Source organism: Chelonus insularis, unplaced genomic scaffold, assembly GCF_013357705.1.
Source record: "Chelonus insularis isolate UGA/USDA-ARS -01 unplaced genomic scaffold, ASM1335770v1 contig_493_pilon, whole genome shotgun sequence".
Lineage (NCBI taxonomy): Eukaryota > Metazoa > Arthropoda > Insecta > Hymenoptera > Braconidae > Chelonus > Chelonus insularis.
The window spans coordinates 579,406-603,007 of NW_023276609.1; the positions used below are offsets into that span (position 1 = coordinate 579,406).

The 23,602-nt window shown below is 29.5% G+C and overlaps 3 protein-coding genes across 3 annotated transcripts in view; all 3 read left to right on the forward strand.

Moving 5' to 3' along the window:
* Window positions 1-859: 859 nt before the first annotated feature.
* LOC118069946 (uncharacterized) lies at window positions 860-2,081 on the forward strand. Its single transcript, XM_035088323.1, has 5 exons — window positions 860-1,059; window positions 1,171-1,234; window positions 1,314-1,612; window positions 1,682-1,806; window positions 1,984-2,081. Exons 1-5 carry the CDS (start codon window positions 924-926, stop codon window positions 2,002-2,004), a joined length of 645 nt encoding a protein of 214 aa, XP_034944214.1. The 5' UTR covers window positions 860-923; the 3' UTR covers window positions 2,005-2,081.
* Window positions 2,082-2,494: 413 nt separating this feature from the next.
* mute (muscle wasted) lies at window positions 2,495-8,391 on the forward strand. Its single transcript, XM_035088308.1, has 12 exons — window positions 2,495-3,244; window positions 3,327-3,626; window positions 3,726-3,997; window positions 4,076-4,251; window positions 4,327-4,526; window positions 4,618-4,935; window positions 5,009-5,201; window positions 5,263-5,388; window positions 5,463-5,849; window positions 5,925-6,081; window positions 6,337-7,871; window positions 8,245-8,391. The coding sequence occupies exons 1-12, from the start codon at window positions 2,808-2,810 to the stop codon at window positions 8,299-8,301; spliced, it is 4,158 nt and encodes a 1,385-aa protein (XP_034944199.1). The 5' UTR covers window positions 2,495-2,807; the 3' UTR covers window positions 8,302-8,391.
* Window positions 8,392-11,967: 3,576 nt separating this feature from the next.
* The window catches only part of ec (echinus), a 47,055-nt gene continuing 35,420 nt past the window's right edge, over window positions 11,968-23,602 (forward strand). The window contains exons 1-4 of the mRNA XM_035088294.1: window positions 11,968-12,206; window positions 12,705-12,970; window positions 13,042-13,212; window positions 14,470-14,728. The gene's annotated coding sequence lies outside the window, so the exon portion shown is untranslated. The remainder of the gene's footprint in view (window positions 12,207-12,704; window positions 12,971-13,041; window positions 13,213-14,469; window positions 14,729-23,602) is intronic.

A 23,602-nucleotide genomic window follows, 5' to 3' on the forward strand; every position in this document is an offset into this window, starting at 1 on the left:
ATGCCATGTCATTCAAGTAAAATTAATCGACTTTTTTTCAGTTCTAAATCTATAAAAAATATTTATGACATTCTGTATTAACTATTGATGATTGTTATTCAATGAATTAAGAACAGAATAGCTCATTAATTTCTCGGGAATTTATGATAATGAATAATGAGATATAGTAATTTTAATCTGCACTTCAGTTATGAATAATATGTCATAAGTGAATGGAAAAGTGGTTAATTGATAATTAGTTATAATTGCGTGAGTCAGTGGGTTAACGGATTAGTTAATAAAAAATCACAACTATTCTTATCTTATTGATAAAAATAGATAAGTTTTTATGAACAATTTGAAAGTAAAATTAATGAGTCATCATTATTTTTAAAAAAAATTTTCGTCTTATATGAAGAAAAATTATAACAAAGATCATAAGCGGTACTATGAGAAAGACTAAAACAGTAAATCAATCTCTTGGTTTCTTCTACAGTCTACTTTATAATTATGCAACTCCATGTTTCCCATAATTTTATAATTTTACAGTTTTTTAATATGAAGTTGTATAAAAATAAAATTGAACAAACATATTTTAATTATTTAATCTTGAGAATTAAGTGGAAAAATCGAAGAATTAATGGATTGTTTCTTTTTAAATTTCTTCAGAAATTGTTTACATTATATTAGTAATTATAATGACAATTTTAAAAAAATTAAAAAAGAAGGAAATAACTTTCAAAAAAATACTACTGACAATATAAATACTTATCGTTAAATTTGAAGATAAATGGAGTTCATAAAAAACGTTACTAAAGCCTAGTTATCAATTCTGTTTATTATGATAGTTGTATGTTATAAATTTTATGGTTCAGTAGAACTTTAGGATTCCTAGTCTACAAGAAGTTTTTCCAAAAATAATTCGATAGTTATTGTTTATAGTGATGATTTCAATATTTATAAATTTATTAATATGTTTAAATATATGTACATGCTTAATTCCAACTGTATTTTTCGATCTCAATAAAAGCACAATTACCAAATTTCCTTGGATGGTTGCAATTACGAATGAATCATCTTGTAAGTATAAAATTAAAAAATGGGTCTGGGACGAACTTTCCATTATTTGAAATCATACATATGAAGTTATTAACAATCATATTGTATTGAATATGTTTCAAATTGTTTTAGTGGTTGGTTATGGCACTCTCATCCACAAAAAAGCAGTTCTGACACGAGCAATTTTAGAACCTGAGTAAGTATTGAATCGTTGAAAATGTTTTTTTAAATTTTGAATGTTAAGAATATTTTTCAATCAATAAATTTTGTTGTAGGCCAAAAAATATTGAAAGTATCAGAGTTCATGCAGATTGTTTTTTCCTAGGAGAGGAAGCTTTTGAAACTAATTACAATTGTTCAAAGGTTCGACAAGTTAGTGAATATAATATTATTGAGGAGCATCAAAATGACTACAAAAAAAATTTAGCTATCCTAATTCTTATAAATTCATTCCAACTGACAGAAGATGTAAACATTATTCAATTAACTAAATCTGAAAATGATATTTATTCTGGAAATTGTGCAATAGTATCTTTGAAAACTGTAAAAAATAGGAATTCTGATGCACGTTTTGGTAAGAATAAACTTTGATGATTCGAATATACTCGAGTGAGTTATAATTAATGAAAAAAATTATTTCCAGCCAGATTTTTTTCTCTACTTTGTGTAACAATGAATAACCGAACAAGTATTGAGCCAATGATACCTTTGCAAAGCTTTGAAGGAACTGAAATATATGACTCTGAAATCAAATCATTTGAAGTAGAGGTAAGTAAAAATTTACCAACATAGAATAATTTCTATATTTATTCTAAATAATATGTTTGATCAACAGAAATATATCGGAAGTCCTTTAGTTTGTAACTCAATTTTACCTCCCAATCTTGACTACGTTCTTGTTGGTGTAGTAAATACCGTATTAAGAACTATTCCTTATTCATTTAGACTTTTTGGAGATGTGATTAGAACCGATGGTGAAAATGCACGTGTACAAAAAATATTTGAAGAAATAATCAAAGTTTCTTATCTTCCTACAAAAAATGTTAGAGTAAAATTTAGTATATTGTAAAAATATATTCATTTAATGTAATAAAATAAAATGTTTCCTTGAAAATTATCTATTTTTTTTTCTATTCTTTATTTTAATTCTATTTTTATTTAAAAATAAAAAAATGTTTTCATTTCGAATTTATCTGAACTAATGTTAGAATTTTTTGATAAGATAAAATGCATATCATTTGTAATCATAAAAAGAAATTATTTTGAAATCATTATTATTCACTTCTATTTAGTCTGACCTTTTCGTCTTTTAAAAATTCATCATTTGAATTTTCTTAATCTCTTATTGGCTTTTGGATAGCCAATCACAGGCCATTCTACAGTGTGTATAAATCAGCTGATCGGCATTACATGGAGCGACACCAACTGGCTTTTTACCACACTAACAATTGTTTCTAGTAAGTTCATTTATTGTTTGCAAGTTATTGGATAACAACAAAAAAAATATTTTGATAGTTTGTAAATATTTTTATGAATTGAAAAAAAGATCTTACACATGAGTAAATTGAGACATTTGTGATTAATCAGACAATTGATTAGTTTTTATCAGTGAAGAAGTGTTTGCATGGATTACATTCAAAAATCCAAAGTCTAACCTCGACAGTGTGAATTGTATCCAAATAAGGAAATCCCGCCAAAAAACTGTAACATTGTGGGATGAGATGTAACAAAACTTTCTGTCAGAATAAATTATAAATAAGTTAATAAAAATGATTTCGTTCAATTCATATAAAGCTGCACAGGCATCTTCATCAAATTCAATGTCTAGTACAGAAAATTCGCCAAAGAAATATAATCTATTATTCTCCTTCAACTTTGATGAAAATGAAGTTGACAGTGATAATTCTACGGATTCAGAAAATGCTGATCTCCGAATAGATGTAGCTGAGATGGATGATATTGAACAGCCCAAAAAACGAAGAAGAGCAGAAGAATATGAAATATCAGTACTAAATGAAATGGAACAAGAACTCGAAAGACAGCTAGATGCTAAGGCAGCTAAAACTAACTTGACAGCTACAAATGTTAAAAATATTCTTAAACACGTTATTACTAATGAACATGTTCTTGCCATGGTTCAAAATAGACTTCATAATACTGAAGACAATGTTGTTTTTGAGCCTAAGTTGACCAGAGCAAAAGCAAAGTATGTAGAGAAGATAGCTAATTAGTAAAATAAGTATTTGCTTATTTTGTCATTATTATTTAATAATAATTTTATTAATCAGGGAACTAGCAAAAACTCAACCGAACATTCCTTGGCCTATGACTCCAGTAAAAAAGTTACCATCTTCAGAAGTCCAAGCTTTAATCGCAGATGAATTAAGTGAAGACTCTTCAGATGAAGAGTATAAACCTGAAGAACCAGATCCTCAAAGTGAAGATGAAGGCGATGGTAATTTGACAAGTGATTTAGATTCTCAACCACCAACGCCAGTAGTGGCTTCTGGGACTGGTCCAGTAGAACAGCAAACTTTAACTGCTGCTGATATTAATTATGATGTTGAAGGAGTATTTAAAATTCCGAAGTAAGTTATAAAAGTTTCATAAAATTTACTAAGCCTCTATTTACAGATATTAAGTGAATATTTTTAAGTCAAAGAATTGATATTAATTCTTTTTTATAGTGTTCCTCATGTGCCTACTGAAGAAGAAAGCATTGGACACAGAACACGTTCAAAACTAAGTCTAAATGAAACTTCTATAGAACAAATAGAACAATCTTTTATACCTCCAGACATCACAACTGATATGTATGATTGGGATGGCGATATTGATGAGGAATGGGATAAATTTTTAAAAGAATTTACAAAACCTCTTCCTCATGAGCCAAATGTTGATGACGATCCAGAAGCTGATCCGGAATATAATATATTAGAAGACCGCGAATCAGAATTATGTTAGTAGAGATATTAAATCAGTATTATGATTTCTAAATTTGTTGGCATATCATAAATACCATTGTTAATAATTTTAGTGGACAAAGAAGAGCTTCGAGTAGATAATGGAGTTAAAGTGACACGAAAAGAATTGAACGACTTAGTCGCAGAGCTATTTGAATTTGAAGATATGTTTTCTAAAGGACAGATTGAACAGCCGAAGAAAAAAAAATCAGCAGATAATAGTATGAATTCTACAACAAGCAATCCAGTAGTAAGTGAATTGAAAAGAATATTTAGTGATTAAAGAAAATTCATAACAAAATAATTGATAAACTCTTCGTTTCAGAATAATTCTATGATAGATCTTATACCAGCTTTAGCAGAACCAGAACTACCAGAGCTCGTAGATTCAAAGTTACGTTCACTTTTAGCTGTTCAATTTGAACAACACGTCCAATTAATGACCCAACATTATGTTATGAGCTATATGCATCCAGAATTTCATTCTCAATCAATTATATGCAAAGAAAATTTAGAAAGTATAAGGTATGAAATACCTATAGATCATTCAAAATTATTCACCTAAAATGTTAAATACTAATATTTCATTAATTAATAATTATATGTTTAATAATAGAATTCTTCAAGATGGTGAACATTCAGCTTTCAATGTAAAGAATCTTGATGCAGCTCTGACATTAATTAGCAATTGGGAAGCTAAATTCGAAGATGAAAAGTTTCATGCACGCTTTTTAGATAATTTACAACAAGAAATAAAATTAGGCGAAAAAATGTTCAAAAATCGATTAAAATATTATGGGGAACTAGATCCATCAATACGCAAATTATTTTTGGAAAGTGAAGCACTAATGTACCCGGAATTGTTACCAATTACTACGTTTAGAACCGAAATCGTAAACACTAAGAGAACTCCATATTTACCATCAGAGAAACGGTAATATTTATAAAACAAAATCTAGATATTTCAAAAATATATTCTTCATCATTTTAATAATTAAAAATTATAGATTGCTGTTGCTTGGTCTTTCTGAATTTATTCCATTTGTTGAAGCACAACACACCAAATTTAAAGGAATGACATTGGTTTTACAACGAGCCACTGGATTAATTCACCAATATTTAATGCCTAACAGATCACCTGAAGCTCTTAGGTCATATATAACAGCTTGTTGTCGATTGAAAACAGATAATCCTATAAAGGTATGTCTTCAAAAAATGTTTACTAACATGTACAAAATTTATCGTACTGATTTGTTTATAGAAGTTTTTTGAAACGCGACAAGTATCTTCAAGAATTCATTGTATAGCTGATGATTATGAAATGAAAGCCCCTAAGGATCATCCTATTTCGTCATTACCAATGGTTTATCAAAAGCACATTGAAAAAGTAGGTTTTTTACTTATCTAAATATGTAGTTGAATTGATTTAATAATTAATCTTATGTGGAATTTTATTTTCAGGAAAAAAATAAAAAATATGATTCATTGGAGTCTTTAGTTTCTGATCTATCTAATTCAAAAACAGATTTTCTAGTAGATGAAGATTTACTAACACACACCGTTAATATGATGCCCAGTATGAGCTTGCGTGAGACGGGGAAGAAAAGTGGAAGGTTAAGTGCAATAACTGAGAATGTAGAAAATAAAGAAAGTACCTCTGATGAAACATCACAGCAAATGAGAAAGACTACACCACGCTTGGCAAAAACTAGAAGTGTACAAAATATGAAATTAAAGAGTCAAATATCTGGATCTAAAAATTCACAAACTACTGAAGCATTATTTAAATCGAATACAAAAAATGAATCACTTTCAACTCCTGAAGAACCTGCTGGATCTACCAAAGGGGTATGTAATTTATTCACTGATCAGTTGTTTATTTATTGAATAGTGATAATCAACATAAATTTTTTTGTACAATAGGATAATGAAGATGAAATTGCTGAGTTAATGTTGGCCAGCACAACAATAAAAAAAGATACTGTAAACAGGAAAAAGGCCAAACAAGTTAGAGAATCGGAAAATATAAAAAGAATGCTGGAAGCTGAAAAAGAATTAGGACAAGAAGAACGAGCAACAAGTAAATATTGAATCTTTATATTCTTACTTTTTATTATTATATTAAAAATTGCAATTACGTTTCGAACTTTTTTATATGAAATAAATGAAAAAAAAAGGAAATTATTTAATAAAATCTTTAATAGAAACGCTCAAGCAATAAAGATACTCATAAAAGTTCCTTTCATAAAAAAAAAAGAATAAACTCATTTATTAACTTTGTAATATGTAGTGTTAATAAAAATAAAAATTTATTTAATAATTTTTTTCATTGCAGAATTTGCAGCCTCTTTTATGCAGAAGCTACACATGACTTTAGAATCAAGTAATCCGGAATTGTTACGATCAGTTATTAAATTATATTTAGAGTATAGCGAGAAGCTTGAGAAGAGTGAGACTGAAAGTGATAACAAGACTAATAATCAAAACGAAAAGATGTCGATAGTTCGAGAAGCTCATGACCGATTAGCAATAAACCTCTACAAAGATGTTTGTGAAGTACTTAAAGATCATCCAGAAATGTACACTGATTTTTTACTTTTTCTCAAGCCTCACCAAGCTGCAATGATTGATAAATTAGTGGAACATACAATGCTTCAAAAAATGCTTGACTTTATTAATGCTGCTCAGGTTTATTTTGCCAAACAACCTTCAAGAATGGCACGAGTAATGCAAGCAATCACTCAACTAGCTACAGAACCAAATGTAACTTTGGAAACAGTTCATGCAACAATGGATCCAGTTTTGAAAGGACATCCATTGATTATGGATATGTTCCAACAAATAATTCCAAGTGGAAAGCCACCCGAAAGTTTATTTGCCGCAAGTTTATTCGAAAATTTAACATGTCCTGTACTTCCTCATGACAAACATCGAACATTTTCTGAAGATGCTCCTGAATTATACGAAAACATTGAACTACCTACGCCAACAACTCAAGATGACCCTTATGGAGGTGATAATTGTAAATGTGACTGTCACGAGACAAATGATTCTCAATCAAAAACTGTCAGTGAGCACTGCATTTCTTGTGGAGTGAGATTTTTAAATGGACGGGTGTATCTTCAAACATCTGAAGGTTTAAGACCAGCTAAAGTCACGTTTCCAGGTGATGATGACGAGAAATTCGAAAATATCGCCAGAGTTTCTCTGAAAACAACTGAAAAATTTGTACCAGCTCCTCCAACAGGTAGAAGACGAAAATCTTCAAAAAATGACTTGAATACAGAAGAAGTTGCACAAAAACAATGTCCACTAAAGAGTTCTCCAGTTAAAGATAATGATGATGGTGACAGGGGTACATTAAAAACTAAAAGAGGAGTGAAGTCTCCTCCTAAAGTCATGGATCAAAGAAGGTACTCGAAATCGTCAGAAATTAACAGCAACTCTATATCTTCTGTGCATTCTCATACTGAAGTTACGTCACCTTTGAAAAGTAAACGTGAAAAACGAGCTGAAAGAAGAGAAGCAAAAACCGAATCTAAATCTACAGTAGATTTGAATAATAAATTTAGTGAAACAGCTATGATCTCAAATGATCAAGAAGAATGCACATTCAAGAATAGTGATAATACTGAAGAATTTAATAACCCAATTGATAATGGTAATGTTGAAGGTTGTATTGGTATTGAAGTCGATGATATAAATTTTAAATCTACTGCAGAAACTTCAATAAAGTCAGAAGTTGTAGTTAATAATAAACCCTGGACAAGGCAAGAAGATGCATTATTGCTTCAAAATATTCAGGAAGATTATTCAGAACGTACTTTCGTTAAAGTTAGTGAAACGCTTGGCAATCGTACAGTGCAACAGGTAAGATTTTTCAAGCTTTATTGATTACTCAATTCTAAGAGAAAAAGAATTCAATAACGATCACTCGATTGATTATTATAAATTGTTTGTTTTATTATAATTAAATCAAACTTTATGTAAATTGAAATGAAAAGTTGATTTCAACAGATATTTTCTGTTGATAAACATGTAAGATATACTCATCATATTCTTGTAGTACTTAACAATCGTTACTTATCAAATGAGCTACTAAAGTCGGATAAAGCGATAACTAATCAATGACAGTTGAATTTAAAATTGAAATTCACTAGTGATCTTTATCGAATACATTCTTTTCTTATATTTTAAATGTCCATCATAAAGCATTAGAGTAACTGTATAAATTTTATTTTAGGTCAAAGAACGCTGTCAAATACTCCTTTCACTGCTCGAAAAAATGGTCGAAGATTAGAAAAATTTATGATATATAGAGAGAAAGAACTGTTCATAAAAAGATAATTTATTTGTTTAAAAAAATTTTTAATAAATATATTGAAGTTGATAAATGTATAATTTTTTTGTCTAAATTTCAAATTATTATATTTCTTCAATAGCATTGACCTACAGTATATTTTAACCATTCATTATTTTTTTCTTTTAATCACTTTTTAAATAACTTTTCTAATCATTTCCCGCTAGTCTATTTGTTCTGGCTACCTTCAGTACAGCATGTGTTAACGAATTTGTTCAAGAGTAAAAGTAATTTCTACACAATGAATTAAGATTCGGATCCTTATGTCTGCTTAAAATGCAAGTCATCTGTCAGATTTTAATTTTACTGGATAAAAACAACCATGATTTCATTTATGACATCTACTGGGCCTAAAAACTTGTTCTGGTGTCACGCCTCCCAACTAATCTGAGACTTAAAATATTATTATAAGTCTCGAATGTAATAAACAGTTGCTGTGCTCAGATTTAAATGTAATATTGATGTTATCATTTCTCAAAAATTCTCTAGATTTATAAATAATATACATATATTCAATTTTAGTTGAATTGTGTAATGATCAGCTTTTATTGACATAAATATTGAATATGAATTTGCAAATTTTTTTAATATCAAATAAATTTCATCGCTATTATCAGAGGAAATTAATTATTTAATATTCATATAGTTAATATATCTATTGAATTCATGAATAATTTATGAGCACAATCCACTTATAGTAGCGTGAGACAAACGTGATGTTCATTTTTCTGATTGTTGTTTTTTTTGATAGTATCATAATTATGTTAACTTTTTGTAAACCTATTGTCAATCTTTTGCCAAGAAATGTTTTGCATGGTAAAGCCGCAGAACCTCAAGTAAATTGCAGAAAATTGGAGTCGCATGTTACATTCACAGACCATATAGACTTATTTGGCATTCTTTAGACCTATCACTTACAAAGAAAATGAGAATGTGACCCTACAAACCTAGTTGGCCTCGAGTGTCGGTTGCACAGTTGCCACTGTAACCAAGACCCTTTTGTTTGATCTGACACTACTCACGTTGTGCTTGACATTTGACATTAAACGACTGGCATAATATACTTTCGATAAACAGACAAATGCATTAATATAATATTATATTAAGCCTGAGAAACAAGCAAGTATTCATTTGTTTAACTCTTCAATTAACATGTAATGAATTACAAGAATTAGTTTATATGATGACGAATGTATATATGATTTGCGACATCATTATTAACTCTCACATAGTCAGAGGACTGCTGTAATGTAATTTTACGTTGTGGTGTTGTGCTTTTGTGGTATTTCCCGTCTATTGCACATGCCTACATCAACAGTATTGAATACTCGGCCTGGATAACTGAATAACTGAGTGTAATCGATTGATCGAGATGAATGGTAACCGGTTATGGTAATAAGTATAAAGCTGATTCAAAATGTAGTGTAAATATCTACTACGAATTATAAATTATCAATTATTCCATTAAATATACTGCCTAAATTCTATTAGATGCTGGGTAACAGCATCAGCTCTTCAGTATTTCGCTCCATCACTCGTTGGATTTTTATGATTTTCATTTTATTTCAAATTTTATGTCTTTCATTAAATCTTTATGGAGAATATATCTTTTAATTTGCAATAAATTGTTATGTAAAATTACTTGAGCTATTAATTTGAAAAAACAAAAAAAAAAATAATAAAAAACATCATAAAAAAAGATGCTTTCTAGATGGTGTAGCTGATGATCATCAAAAATTAATCACCCAGTCTTTTAACAGAAGATAATTAGATTTCTTGGTGAGCTAATAAATGTTCGGCTTGTATATAAATTTTCAATGATTACTTTTCATTATTCCTTTGTGCTTTACAGCATTGTTGTTCGTTGTTGTGCTTCAAATGCGGTCAATGTATCTAAACATTAAATCACAGGATGAAATATATTTCATAATTAATTAAAATTGATCTAGTTAATTGTTTTTTTTTAGAAACCAGATAGATCATTTCAATAAATTATTCACATATTAGTCATATTTCTTAAAAAAAATAGTACAACTACTTTTTATGTTCTTAACGCATGAATGCATTCCACTTTCATGAAGTATACGACTTTTATTACAAATCATCAACTACTTGAGATACATATGAAAAAATGTACTAGAAGCTATGATTTATTAAATAATTATTGTTGCATGACAATTTCAACGGTCTATGAGCACTGATAAATGATGGACCAACGAGCTTCCTGTTCATAGGAACAGTAAAAGAGTACATGACAATTTCGAATATGTACGTATGCGTTTACTAAGTCGGCTTTCATGTTTATTGTGTGTTGTTCACGCGAATTTCCGGTTGCGTGTGTGGAGCTATATAATAACTTCAACGTATTTACACTCGTATCATATTATTGGAGTAACGCTTATGATTTTGAGTTTTTAATTGATAATGTCCTCAAATTGAACTTAAGTATTATAAAAATGATTTCGGTCTACTTTACAAAAGATAAAAGAGGACAATAAATAAGTATAATTAAAGAAAAGAAGTAACTAAATTGTTTCAAGCTCACCGTTGGATGCTTTGTTCTATTTTACTCCTACACTTTGCCGCTGTTCATTCTCCTGCTATATTCCAAGTCTTGATATAATTGGCACTTACACATCACTTACCCACAAAACCTGTAATCAATCATTATATTTAAGAATTTATGCAAATTGTTAAATGTAATTTTCTTAAATACTGATAATGTTGGACAACTGAGTATGATAATATTGTGTAAAAAATTTTTTTTACTCCAAAAGTGAATTTTTAACTGCATCAAAATATTAAATTGATTGATAAATAAGCACAATATAATAGAGATTAATGGTTTGCGTGACTATTATTTATCATTAAATTATGAATGATTAACACTTACTTGTCAACATGCTCCCTAAAGGGAAATAAATTACTTTATAATTAATAAAATGGACATTTTTTGAATACTTTTCTATAGGAAACTCCAATAAATGTCAGTAAATATAAAAAAGTATTATAAATTAGTTGAATGCAATTGTTCGTAAATGAAAAACAACAATCACGCCGAAATTTTTTATTGTGATTGTTTTCATAGCACAATCGCTTATTGAAATATTTTTTTCAGTAAATGGCGTCATTTTGTTATGAATTTATTAATGAATAATCCATAGTGAATATTTTGCGAAATGAAAAACAATCATTTCATAATTTTATTGCATTGCAACAAGTATGAATAGCTATTACTATTCAAAAGACATCTTATTTAATTGAAAATAATTTTTTATTGCCTATTGTTGCATTCAACGAATGTACGGCGTCTGTAGAAAAGGACGCTATGGATTGATTTGTTGAAAATTTCAAATAATTAATGTTGTTCATTATATTTTTTCTATTCATTCTATCATGTACATCGAGAGGATCATTTTTATAGTATAATTATACCTGATTGAGACATATTAACATAAAAAACTCCATTTAGAGTCTCGCGGAACCGGCAGTCTCAATTCTCTTGTCGGCGAGAAAAAAACTTATGGCCGTTAGAAAATGCTGTGCGCGCGCATCACCATTGTCTACCGAAAGTTTTATTCGATTGTAACAGTCGATTGATCGAGCACGTGATCGCGGCGTTATGTGCGTTGCACGCGCCAAAATAATATCACAGTGCCACCTTCAATTATTGCGGAGGCGTCATGTAATCAGAATAAATCGACTTTGCAATCATTCGGAGATGAGCACTTCAGAAAATGTCCTGGATTTCATGGCGTTGCGAACTGGAAGGTTTTTCGGAGACTAGATTGAGAAAATTTATAATAATTATCAGGCTTTAAAGATGATCAAAAATTTCAAACCTGGTGAGTTCAATTACGTATTATTTAATGTAATGAAAAAATTTACATTAATAAATTAAAAATTTTCTAACCCTGATAAAACAAATAGTAGTCTTATGAAAAATAAGACGTAATTTAATTCTATGTGAAAAAAATAAGTGAAATTATTTTTATTATGAACAAACAAATACAATTGTATTCAAATATGTATAGAAGAACAAGTGTGCGAATTAATAATTAGGTAACCTCGATAATCAAAAATTAATGCGCATTTATGAGGTTATTTGTTCTACGAATCCAAGATTTCTTATCTTTTGCTAAGAACATATATTATGGGCTATTTATTGACTACAATTTAAGGAATGATGCTGTTTATCTTACTTTTTCTTATAATATTGTATGCTTATTTATGTTAACAGTCTTGCAAAAACACTGGTGTACATTGTTTTGATACTTTAGTAAGCACTTGATGTGGATTTAGAAGCTGCTATCATTTATGTTTGTTTTCTTTTTTTTTTTAAGAAAACAGCACAAAACTACGTTTATCAAGCATAAAATTACTACTTCTGATTAAATTAACGTGACAAAAATTACGAGACGACCATGCGGAAATTGATGTCTGGGTAACTTGTGAAATAATTTTCCTCATGGAAAATTGGCTTGGAGAATGTGGCGGTCGTAAGTTGATCGAATTGATTGACTTTTGGCTCCCGGAGACAAGGGCCAAGGTGAATCATGATTTTCGAACTAAGAGAAAAGAAGTAATTGCTAAATAAAACAACCAGAAGGTAAAAAATTTAGTAAAAATAAAAGCATTCAACTGAAATAAAAAGTAATATTCTTAATGCTATTTTCACAGATTTAATTAACCCTTCGATGCTGCAAAGAGGATCTGTATCACGAATGAACCCAGCTAGACACGCCCGTTAGCAGATTTCTATATCAGTCATTTAATACTATAAGACCTACCGGAAATTTGCAGTTATCTGCATTCCTTTCAGGGTCGAATCAACAAGATGATTGATCGTAGGTATGTTAATTATTATTTAGACATTTCCATTATTCTAGAAAAAAATTTCAGCTTTCCAAGTTCATTTTTTTAAAATACTTTTCAGTTTAAATACATGTATATTTAACTTTTTTTAACCAATTTTTCTAAGCTTTATTTTAGTAGTAGAAACAATAAAATATAATTAATATGATAGATAATCATAAAATGAAATATGTATTTCATTTATATGACACAGATAGAAAATATTTATGAAAGATATTTTATTACAATTTCTCAAACTAAAAGCTTTAGAGATAATAGCAGAGTATCATGTCATATTTGTTATAAAAACATCAAAGAGTTTTGTCGACATATATTATATTGATTGCATCGAATATTGAACTAATCAATTTGCTCGATTAAAATGACAATAATTTAATTGCTAAATATGTTTTCTCTCAATAAGTTTTTCCAACCGATCATTGTTCAGCATTTGAGATAATTCCGGAGTAATAAGTTCAAAAAGTCGAGTTGAAATTATTGATCAATCAGTAACATAACAATTTACTTAATAAACGAATTTATTTGACTAATTAAATTTCTATCAATATTTTTTATGTGTTATTTACTTTCAAACTTATTTAGAAAAGTAACTACTTCGTCGAATTGAAAGTTTACGTCTGACATTATTATAAATAAATATGAAGTTTAATAGTAATTCAAAGTTGATATTGCTCATTATCAATTGAATTTTTATCATCTGCTTAATGTTTGGGAATTTTTAAGATATGATAACAAAGTTGATAGCACCTGGCTGCATTGGAGCTAACCAATAGGAAGAGTCTATAGTGGTAGCCATCTTGCGCGGCTCAGCTTTCGAGTTTCGAGGCGCGTGGTGAGTATGGACTATGCAGTGTACTCTGATTGCCGAGCCGCGACTGGCGTGCCTCGAGAGACTTGCACGTCTTCCTAATATTTTTCAATAACATTGAGAAATAAATTAGAAATGTCAAATCTAGTGATAAATAAATTTATTTGTTATCTCATGGACATTTAATACTGGTGATTATGATGGACACTTGTGTATTTCACAACAAAAATATTTGAGCAATTAATTTATTATTAAATAAATTTGTTGTTATCAACAACAAATAAACTTTTTACAAAGTGAATTATTGTGAAATAAAATTTCCTGACACTTAAAAATTTCAATAAATAATAAACAAGAATATTTTATGAAGACATGCAAGAGTTTAAGTTACTCCAAATTTTTACAAATGTGTTTGTTATGTTTAGATGTGACTGACAGATGCCATCAGTGAATTTACACAAGATCTGCAAGTGTGTTTGGAATACAGAATTCATGCAGGTGCATATTTTAAGCCTCCACAATTTCATTTATGAAAGAAGAAGGATTAGTGTGAATTTATAAAAGGGTCAGTCTGAAGGAAAAACGTAAAAGGAAACGAATCAAAGCCGGAAGTATCGAAGATCCCTACAGACTGGATAGTTTGAATTTCCTGCCGGTGACATTACTATTAATGAACCAAATATGGTAAGTGTTGTTGCTATGACTTATTGCAATATAAATTAAATTAATGCTTAGATACTATTTTAATTTGGATGATGATGTGATAAACTGGATAGATAACATGTTAGATCGTCGCTAGAGCCACTGTTTGGCCTTAGGCTTTACAACTTCCGTTTGTTTGTACGATTTACTGAACCGGTTGAGAAAGTTAACGGTTGACTCACGGAATAGATTGCGAGTATAAAAAATATTCTCATTTTTATTTAAATTTTTTTTGGTGGGAAATTACACAAGAATATAATTATAATGAAAATAGGAAAAGCTTTCCTTTTTTTTGGAACTAAATTATTGTTATTCATAAATTATCATGTTCAGAAGTCGCTTGAGGTATTTGAAAAATTGAGTGTGGCAAATTTGATTGATTATCTTCACTTCACACTACGATTGAGACCTTGTAATCTTTACGTTCGATCAGGTGTAATCATCTTCGTCATAAAATATCCTAATAACTTCAATATCTTCAATAAGTGACAGTATTAAATGTTTTTTGCCAATTTATTCATAATTTTTTCGAACTTTTCCATCATATGTGCCATCATAAAATTATTAATCTTAAACAACTCTATTAGCGTAGATACTAAATTTATAGTCAATTAAAGCTGCTGCCACAGCATCCATTTATTATTGTATCAAGAGAAGCCCATTAACGATAGTCGTAATTTACTTATATATGATCTATCATCGTGGAATAATACCGTCTTACACTGATCACTAAAGCAGATTGCATTAAAAAGATGAAAGTTCATTCAATTAAAATCCCTTTCTTTTTTTTTTCATTGACAACACATTATAATATTAGATTTTTGAGTTTTGATTAATTTAAAAATTTTTTTGTATTAATACGAATCATTTTAAAAAACCTTTTAAATTCTTTTCCTCAATAACTTGAAGAGGTGACTTTTAAGTATCAATAGATTTAAAACCTGATTATCATCCTGTTATTAAAATTTTTTTACTACAAAATTTTTATATAAATTATTTACACTTTAAATGTCAAAGAAATTAAATTTTAATTAATGGATTATATTTAAAACAAAATATCATATCTGATTTTATAATTAAATTTATAATTTTTTAATGAAATAGGAATAATTTGAGTTTTATTATTGAATTAAAAATAATTTCAATGATGAATAATTGTTCCATTTTAATAAGAATTTCTTTCTTTTCACGCTTAAATTCTTGAAAAAGAATCGGATACACGTAATGCAAGTGTAGGTCCTCCTGGACCCACGCGATACTATTGTTTCAGTTGGAACAATGACTCATAACGATTTTCCATTCATTCATTTCTCGTCACCTATGAGTTTTTTTATACCCTTAACTTATTATCTTTTTCTGTAAAACTTCGTAGAAAGTCTTGGTACTCTCAACTAATATGACTATTTTATTCTGTGACAACTGTATATACATATATATATATATGTCTAAAACCACTAATTTTTATGGCCGTTGAAGTTTACATTGCCAGATATAAAACTACGATTGTAAAAGCGAAAGGAAAAAAATTCCCATAAATTCTTTACAGCGAAATCATCTTTCACCTATTAGATAACTGTCCTTGGAAATCAAAGTACATAGTTGTTTTTTAATCATTATAATTCAAAGTCATCTGTAAATCCTGCTTATAACTCGTGTTAGAAATTTATCGAACGCCATCCAATCTTTGAATTGTATTTTTGCATCAACACCTTCGTTAAAAGCGATTAACTGATAATTGATTTTGCTTCTAGTGTAAATGCATAGATTTAATTTTATTGAACAACTCAACTGAACTACTATTCAATGAGTTGTAGAAACCACATAACTTTGGTGTTTACTCCATCAAGTAACTCAGCCAACTGACGTAATGTAATTGTAAACTCGTACTCGACATCACTCTGTGACACAAATCCGTGGATTCGAAACTCACAGTAGTGAATAATCCTTACGATTATAGTATTAAAGAAGCTCTGGATACTATTAGGATATTATTTCAAAATTGAAACGTAAATATTTAAGATTATCAATCGAATGGTAATATGTATGATCAAGTGATTAAAACAAGTATTTTTATGGTGTCAATGATCATTATGAAGTTGCAAAATGTTTCTTGATTTATCTTTTCATATTATCCATGAGCGTTATGGTTCATACCTTCTTATCTCTATAATTTATTATTCAATCTTGTTACGTCCATAAAAATGCCCTAAAACGTTTGTATTAAAAAGTTTTGATACAATGTAAGCTGCAAAACTTTAATGAAAAAAGTTTGCAAAACATTTTTTTCAAAGATGTTTCTGGCTAGTCACTCTTGGTAGTTTTTGATAAAAAAAATTCGATTCTGATGTTTTTTACTTTATCGGAATATTTTTTTCTGTAGATTGAAAAAAATTATCCAAGAGTTGCTGCGTAAAACACCAGGATCTTATCCAATGTTACGGATGTGTAAACAAAGTTATTTCTTGGTCGATGGTCGGATGGAGCAGAGGCCACCCACGCTCTTGTCTTAATGCAGATCGCACCTACATATATATCTGTACTATATCAGTTTTATTTTATCTTAAATTTACTCTTCCACTTATGCTTGAATCAAATTACAACTTTTCTTTGACATGAGTCACAATTACAACATTTATTTCCATGATTGATTCCAGATTAAAAAATTGCTGTTATTTTTTACTTCAACTCTTTCGTTGAATTTTGAACGCTTATGTTAGTCAGCCTTTATTAGGCTAATTAATCATGTTAGTATAATTATGTAGTTTAGTTTTGATGCTGGTTTATTTTAGAATTTTTTCTGAAAAATAAAACACGGTTATTTTAAACTTTAAAATAGACAATATAGAAAATATTTATGCTTGGACTGCAATTTACTGATGTATACAGAACTTTTTACAAAGTATTTTTTGTTTTCAATTCATTGAATAGTATAGCGTTTTCTTTGTGTCTTTGGCTCTTTAAAAAATTTAAAAAATATCATCTATCTTACAAAATACTGCAGAAGGTATTGGTAATCGGTTTTGTATAGCAAGAAGTGATGCAACATGACCTGCTATCTAGATTACATTCAATTTTATATATAATAGAAAATATCTATGACGGTCGACCAAAGAAACTTGGCCTTTCTTCCTGCACTTGATCAAATATTTTCTTGAATATATTCAAGGTGTGTTTGACGGAGTGTTTGTACGCACGGGAAGTAAAAGAACATTAACTATAACTATAGCTTATCTAGTAGAGATAACACTGTTTTCATTTAAAATTCGCTTGACATGATGCAATATGTTGCCTTTTTCCTTATATCTCCATTATTTTTATTAGTTCTTGTTTCAATTTCTCTATCATGCCATTTATCTTAAAAAGGTTCTTTTATATTTTATTTTTAAAACATGGGTTGTTCTTCATACAGACTTTCGAAGAAAAAATGTATTGATTGGGAAAAAATAAAATCTCCATCAGTTCATCGACTTTACTTTTGAAGGCATGTTTGGTTTTAAGCAAAGACCGAAGTGAGGTTGTTGAATTTTAAATCACAATTGACAATCCAAAAGATGGCTTGACAAAGTTCCATTCGAGTAATTTAGTCATGGCGTATGAATATCATATAAGAGAACGTGATAGTATTGAAGGAGTCTTGATCGTTTTATTCACTAAGCAAACAATTTCAATTTACCTTTTTTGATAGTAGGCATGTATAGTTGTGATTATTGAAGAATTATATTTTTCAGGAAATTAATCATTATTGATTGTATTATTTTATATTTTTATAAATATTTAATTTATTATACAAATGAATAATGTTCTTAGTATTTATATTATTAACAAAATAAATAACTTTTTTTTTATTTTCCATGAGACAGGTTTCTGCAATATTTGTGGAACAAATTGAGTAATTACTTTTCATGATGGGTTCATCAGTTTTTTTAATGGATCTTTATTTAAAAAAAAAAATAATGATACAAGTATTTTTCCAGAAGAATAAGAGTGTTGATTTAAAGTTTTCATTACGTGAATAAAAATTCTCTTTAATCTTCCTTTCCGGAAGTCGCGACAAGATGTGGTATTTTTTGATTTACTATCTTCAATGCCATGGTATAAAAGAGAGGACGTCGATTGTAGTGTATGTAGGTATATACTTGTGTATATCATCTGACTTTTTATCGCACCTGAAGCGTTTTCTGCTGAATGTATTCAAAGTCTGCTGCAACCAACGTTGGACATCCAAAAGCACGCTGAATGAATTCGTAATACAAGGGAGCGGCCAGTAGATTTCTTTGCTTTATTCTTCGTGTTTTCTCGTCTCTATCAGATAAGTGATGATAGTATTATTCAGCAAGAATAAAAAAATTATCATAGACACCAATGAACCATAAGAGTTTTCTGAATAAAAAAATTTGATGGTTATTAATCATCAATAGTAGACAACTATAATTCATTTAAAAAAAGTGATGAAATATTACCTGAATACATTCTCGAAGCAATTTCGATGTTACTACCCAAGTGACTGGGCCAATGATTGATGAAATTTTCGCGAGATAGAAATAGACTTGTCTAGTGAACATTGAACAACAAAATGTTGGAGACGTATAGTAGAATAGAGTTACTATTCTATCAGGAATCACAGTCACGTAAAACACCACAATCATTCCAACTGAAAATTATTATTGTCAAGCCTTTAATTTCATTGCTTCAATTACTCGAAGAAAAAAAAATTTAATTGAAAATGAAAAATAAACTGGAATAAAATAATTAAAAGAAATATTTATTAAACTTGTCAACTTGAAATTATTAGCAAAACATTTAATAAAAATAAGAATATTTTTTTCTTACTAAGTAATCGAAAATGATCCAAATCCTTCGTTTTCTTGATATTTCCAACGATCTCTCTATTTTCTTTTAACTGTATGATAATCATAATATTTAGAAAAACAATGATAGTACTTGGCAAAGCTAAATATACTGCTGTCGTAAGCATACAAAGCATGGTTCCTGTTTTTCTTCTGAAATGTTCAATAAGATGAAGTTCCATTACGGTAGAAATTGAAGCGAAAAACCAGATAATAAGAATTCCCTTTATTGTAGCTGATGCTTTTTTCACAACATTATGCCAAGGTGATTCTCTAAAGCAAAGAGAAATATACCTATCAATATTAAACACTGTAATTGTACAGATAGATGCACGGAATGTCACTTGATTGATGAAATCGAGGTCAAGGTTCAGCTGGACATGAAACCAATAACCGAGGACATTTTCTAAAATATCCAATACCATGACGAAATTTGATAGAATTAAACTCAGAACATAGCAGCCTATGGAAATGTGTAAATGCTTTTGGAAAATGATTGTAAGAAGCACTGTGTTGTTGAGGATAAAAGTAAAGATGAAAATAGCTAAATCTACACTTATTATTTGCTCTAATTTATTGATTTCGTTCGAAAAAAAATTTCTATGAGATATAGATGATGTAGAACCATCTTCATCGAGATTAGGTATATTGAATTCTCCATTGTTCTCCATGATGTGAACTGTTCCACGATGTTTTTTCTACTAAGGTCGATTGGACTGAGGTTATAAAAGTACTGGAAATTCCCTCAAGACTCCAGGCATGAGGTGGGACTCAATTAGTTTTCGTGATGTATAACAAGATTAATTATTGCACGCGATGATTTCATTTTGCTAAGTAGAAAAAAATATATATTCCACATAAAAGCAACGTGAGAATATTCAACTTAGATTATTTGCTGTCAGAATTCATATATAAAGATTGATATCTTTTGTAAAGCCCTTTCCTAATCGCGAGATGAGCTAAGAAGCAAACAATGTAAACTAAAAAGGACCGGTTTTTTTTTTCTAAGTAAAGATCGTATATAATAATACATTGCAACTAAATGTCTTGGCTCACAGTTAGGCATGATGATTGGAGGTGGAGCCTATAAAACTATATGACGTCCTAAGGGACTATAGTCAATAGATTGAGTTTCTCATTTAATATTTCTTTCTATGTATTGAAAGAATTCCTAAGTCCTACTTTTTGATTTGAAAAAAACAGGTGAGGTCAACTAACTTTCTTTTATTCAAATTTTAATTATTTATTTTTAGTTACCTATGTATACAGATATAAAATTTTATCTTTGAAGGAAAATTCGTCATATATCATTCTAACAGGCACGACGTATGCATAATCTGCAATGTTTATGAGCCATAAGAGCTCCATACTATTGCTCTTTGTTGTTAATTTTTTGCCAAGTTTTATAACTTGCTAAAGGTATTCAGTTCTTTGTGACTCTTTTCTATTTGATAACTATGGAATTATGAAGTACAGAAGCCTTTTAGAAAGTTATCAACATTGTAGATGCTTTATAATTATTTGTCGACGTGACTGGATTCATTTTTACAAAGTAATGTTTACTCACATTAATAAAGCGTTACCACAGAGCCTCGTGCCTTTAGGGCACTTGGAGTTATCTTCTATTCGCGACATCGAAGATGTTTCGTGCGGCCAGCCGGTCGAACGGGTTCTGAAAATAATTTTGGTTTTTTTTTCTTTAATTTTTTGGACTTTTTCTTTTTTTTTTTCGTTTTGGCTCATCCACCTGGACCGCAAACGTGACGCGATCAACCGTGCAAAATTTAATACGTACTACGCAGGTGTACATAGAATCCACAAAAATTCGCGTGCCTTTTTGTTGGACCCCTCATGATTTTATTCAGCCCTTTTTGCAAAAATTCTTTGCGGTTTTATTCCAGATTTATTCAAGTTATTGAACATTCTCTACATATCTATTTTTCATGTCATTTCTTCATAAATTCTCATATAAGATCTTTTCTTTCAACGCCTTATTGGCAACTTTCCTAAACTATTTCTGCTTCAGCTTAGCGAACTGCAGGGCGTAAAAAAGGCAAAGTTTTATGACCCAGCCTTGACATGATTGTACAAGTCATTCACATTCGGCGAAATTTATCATCTTTCATAAATTATCCTTAAACACTTCATGACAAAATGATCTATTCTAACTTTTTTCCATTAATCATCTAAATAGCTTATTTATTATCTAAGTAAAAGTGGAGGATTAATTAAAATATTGCATGACTCTTATATTTTTTCATTTTAAACTCGAGATAAATCTCGTTAGACTGATGTACCCGAAAATTGTCTGCACGCTGTTGCACCTGTATTCGTAAACTAACTCCTGGCAATTATTTATTTCTACTTGGTTTTTTGGTGGAGCGATTTGCTTGGAAGCAACAAACTTCGAATCGACAATCACTACACTCGTTTCAAGACCGGTCCGTCCTTTTTTGAGACGCAGGTGGGGTGCCATGATTGCAGAGTGACTTCAAGGGTTCCCATTTAATTGGCCACCTTGTGACTGATGCCCTGAGGCATGGTGGCCCGTTTTTCGTTTATCTCAATATAATATATACACTACGTATATTTCGTTCAAGCTTTGTTGGTCGAAAATCACGAGTGGTATACAATTTAAAAATTAAAAAGATGTTAATGATGAAATAATAATATTAATAAATATAAATAGATATATTTTATAGTCATTTTATCTCGAAGCATATTTACTTTAAATTTATTGTCAATTATTGAATAGGTTGACAGCATGATACTCTCGAATGCACATTGAGTTCCACTTCAATTCAGTTGACTGATCACGTCGAATTTGTTATATTGAGATTGAGTAGTGGATATAAAAAGGTTCAAGGTCTGAGCTATTTTTATTGGCACATGTTAGGAATTTAATTTACGACGAATTAAATAATAATGATTATTGTGCTATTTATTAGTTTGAAAAGTGAAACTTTCTTCCTAAATGAATATAATTTTGATAAATGATTCGAAAAACCTTGCCAAGTGTACTAATTTAATTACACTTGGGTTGCTGGCACACTGCCTTATCTATAGAAATTCAATTGAAATAGTTTGATGGAAACGATGTACCTGAATTAAAGTTAGCAACTTTTAGTATCATGCAGGTGTGCTTAGCTATTTTAGTCCCTACAGGATTCCGAGCCACGATAGAATGTCGCCTTGAATGCCCTAAGTCTTCCAGAAGATAAGTTCGAAGAAGTTTTGAACTCTCTTTTAATTCTTTTCTTTATTTTATTCGTTTATTTTTGTGATGATGTCAGCCAAAAAAAAATCAAGGTTCTTTACACCCTTCGTATAGCTTTTAAGTGTTAGCTATGAAAAATATTGGAAGAGGAAATGAAAGAAAGAAAAAACAACGCCATATGAAGATTGAAAAAGAAGAAGATGGAGAATATGGCTAAAGAGGTGTGGATTGTAAAAAGAATAAATACTTGGCTCATGAATATTCACTTTAGACGGTTTATGCTGATGGTCCAGGAGAAACGAATAAACGACGGAGATGTCACAAAATGAAAAATACATACAAAAGCTTTTTCATAACTGCAGAAAAAATATTCACATGTCAGTGATGTGGAAAAGTGACACAGAATGTAGACATTATAGAAGAAAAACAGAAGAATTTTCTTTAGTATCATTAGTTCAAGAATAATTATTTTAATCATTACAAAGGCATGCGTGAATGATATACTGTTTCTAAAAGACTGAACAATTAATTTTAGATTATAACTACAAAGTGAAACGGATAGAAACATTAATTTCCCAAGCACATTTATTATTTGTTAACTTTTATTATAAATAATTATAATAATAATAATTAATTATCTATTTAATATCTGTTTCAAAAACTATCTGAATTTCGAAATATTTAGTTACTCTAGAAAACTAGTTTAGCTTCGATTTTTTTTTTCATTCCAATATAGAAAGATCTCGTAATGTTAATAATATGCCATCTTGGTGAATACAAAATGAAATAACT

Excerpts from the sequence above, each read along its gene's own strand:
- LOC118069946 (XM_035088323.1), top strand. The coding sequence starts at position 924 with ATGATTTCAATATTTATAAATTTATTAATATGTTTAAATATATGTACA. Across the intron at positions 1,060-1,170 it reads AATTACGAATGAATCATCTT|TGGTTGGTTATGGCACTCTC; the intron begins GTAAGTATAAAA and ends AAATTGTTTTAG. Across the intron at positions 1,807-1,983 it reads TCAAATCATTTGAAGTAGAG|ACTTTTTGGAGATGTGATTA; the intron begins GTAAGTAAAAAT and ends TTATTCATTTAG.
- mute (XM_035088308.1), top strand. The coding sequence starts at position 2,808 with ATGATTTCGTTCAATTCATATAAAGCTGCACAGGCATCTTCATCAAAT. Across the intron at positions 3,998-4,075 it reads AGACCGCGAATCAGAATTAT|TGGACAAAGAAGAGCTTCGA; the intron begins GTTAGTAGAGAT and ends TAATAATTTTAG. Across the intron at positions 4,936-5,008 it reads TATTTACCATCAGAGAAACG|ATTGCTGTTGCTTGGTCTTT; the intron begins GTAATATTTATA and ends TAAAAATTATAG.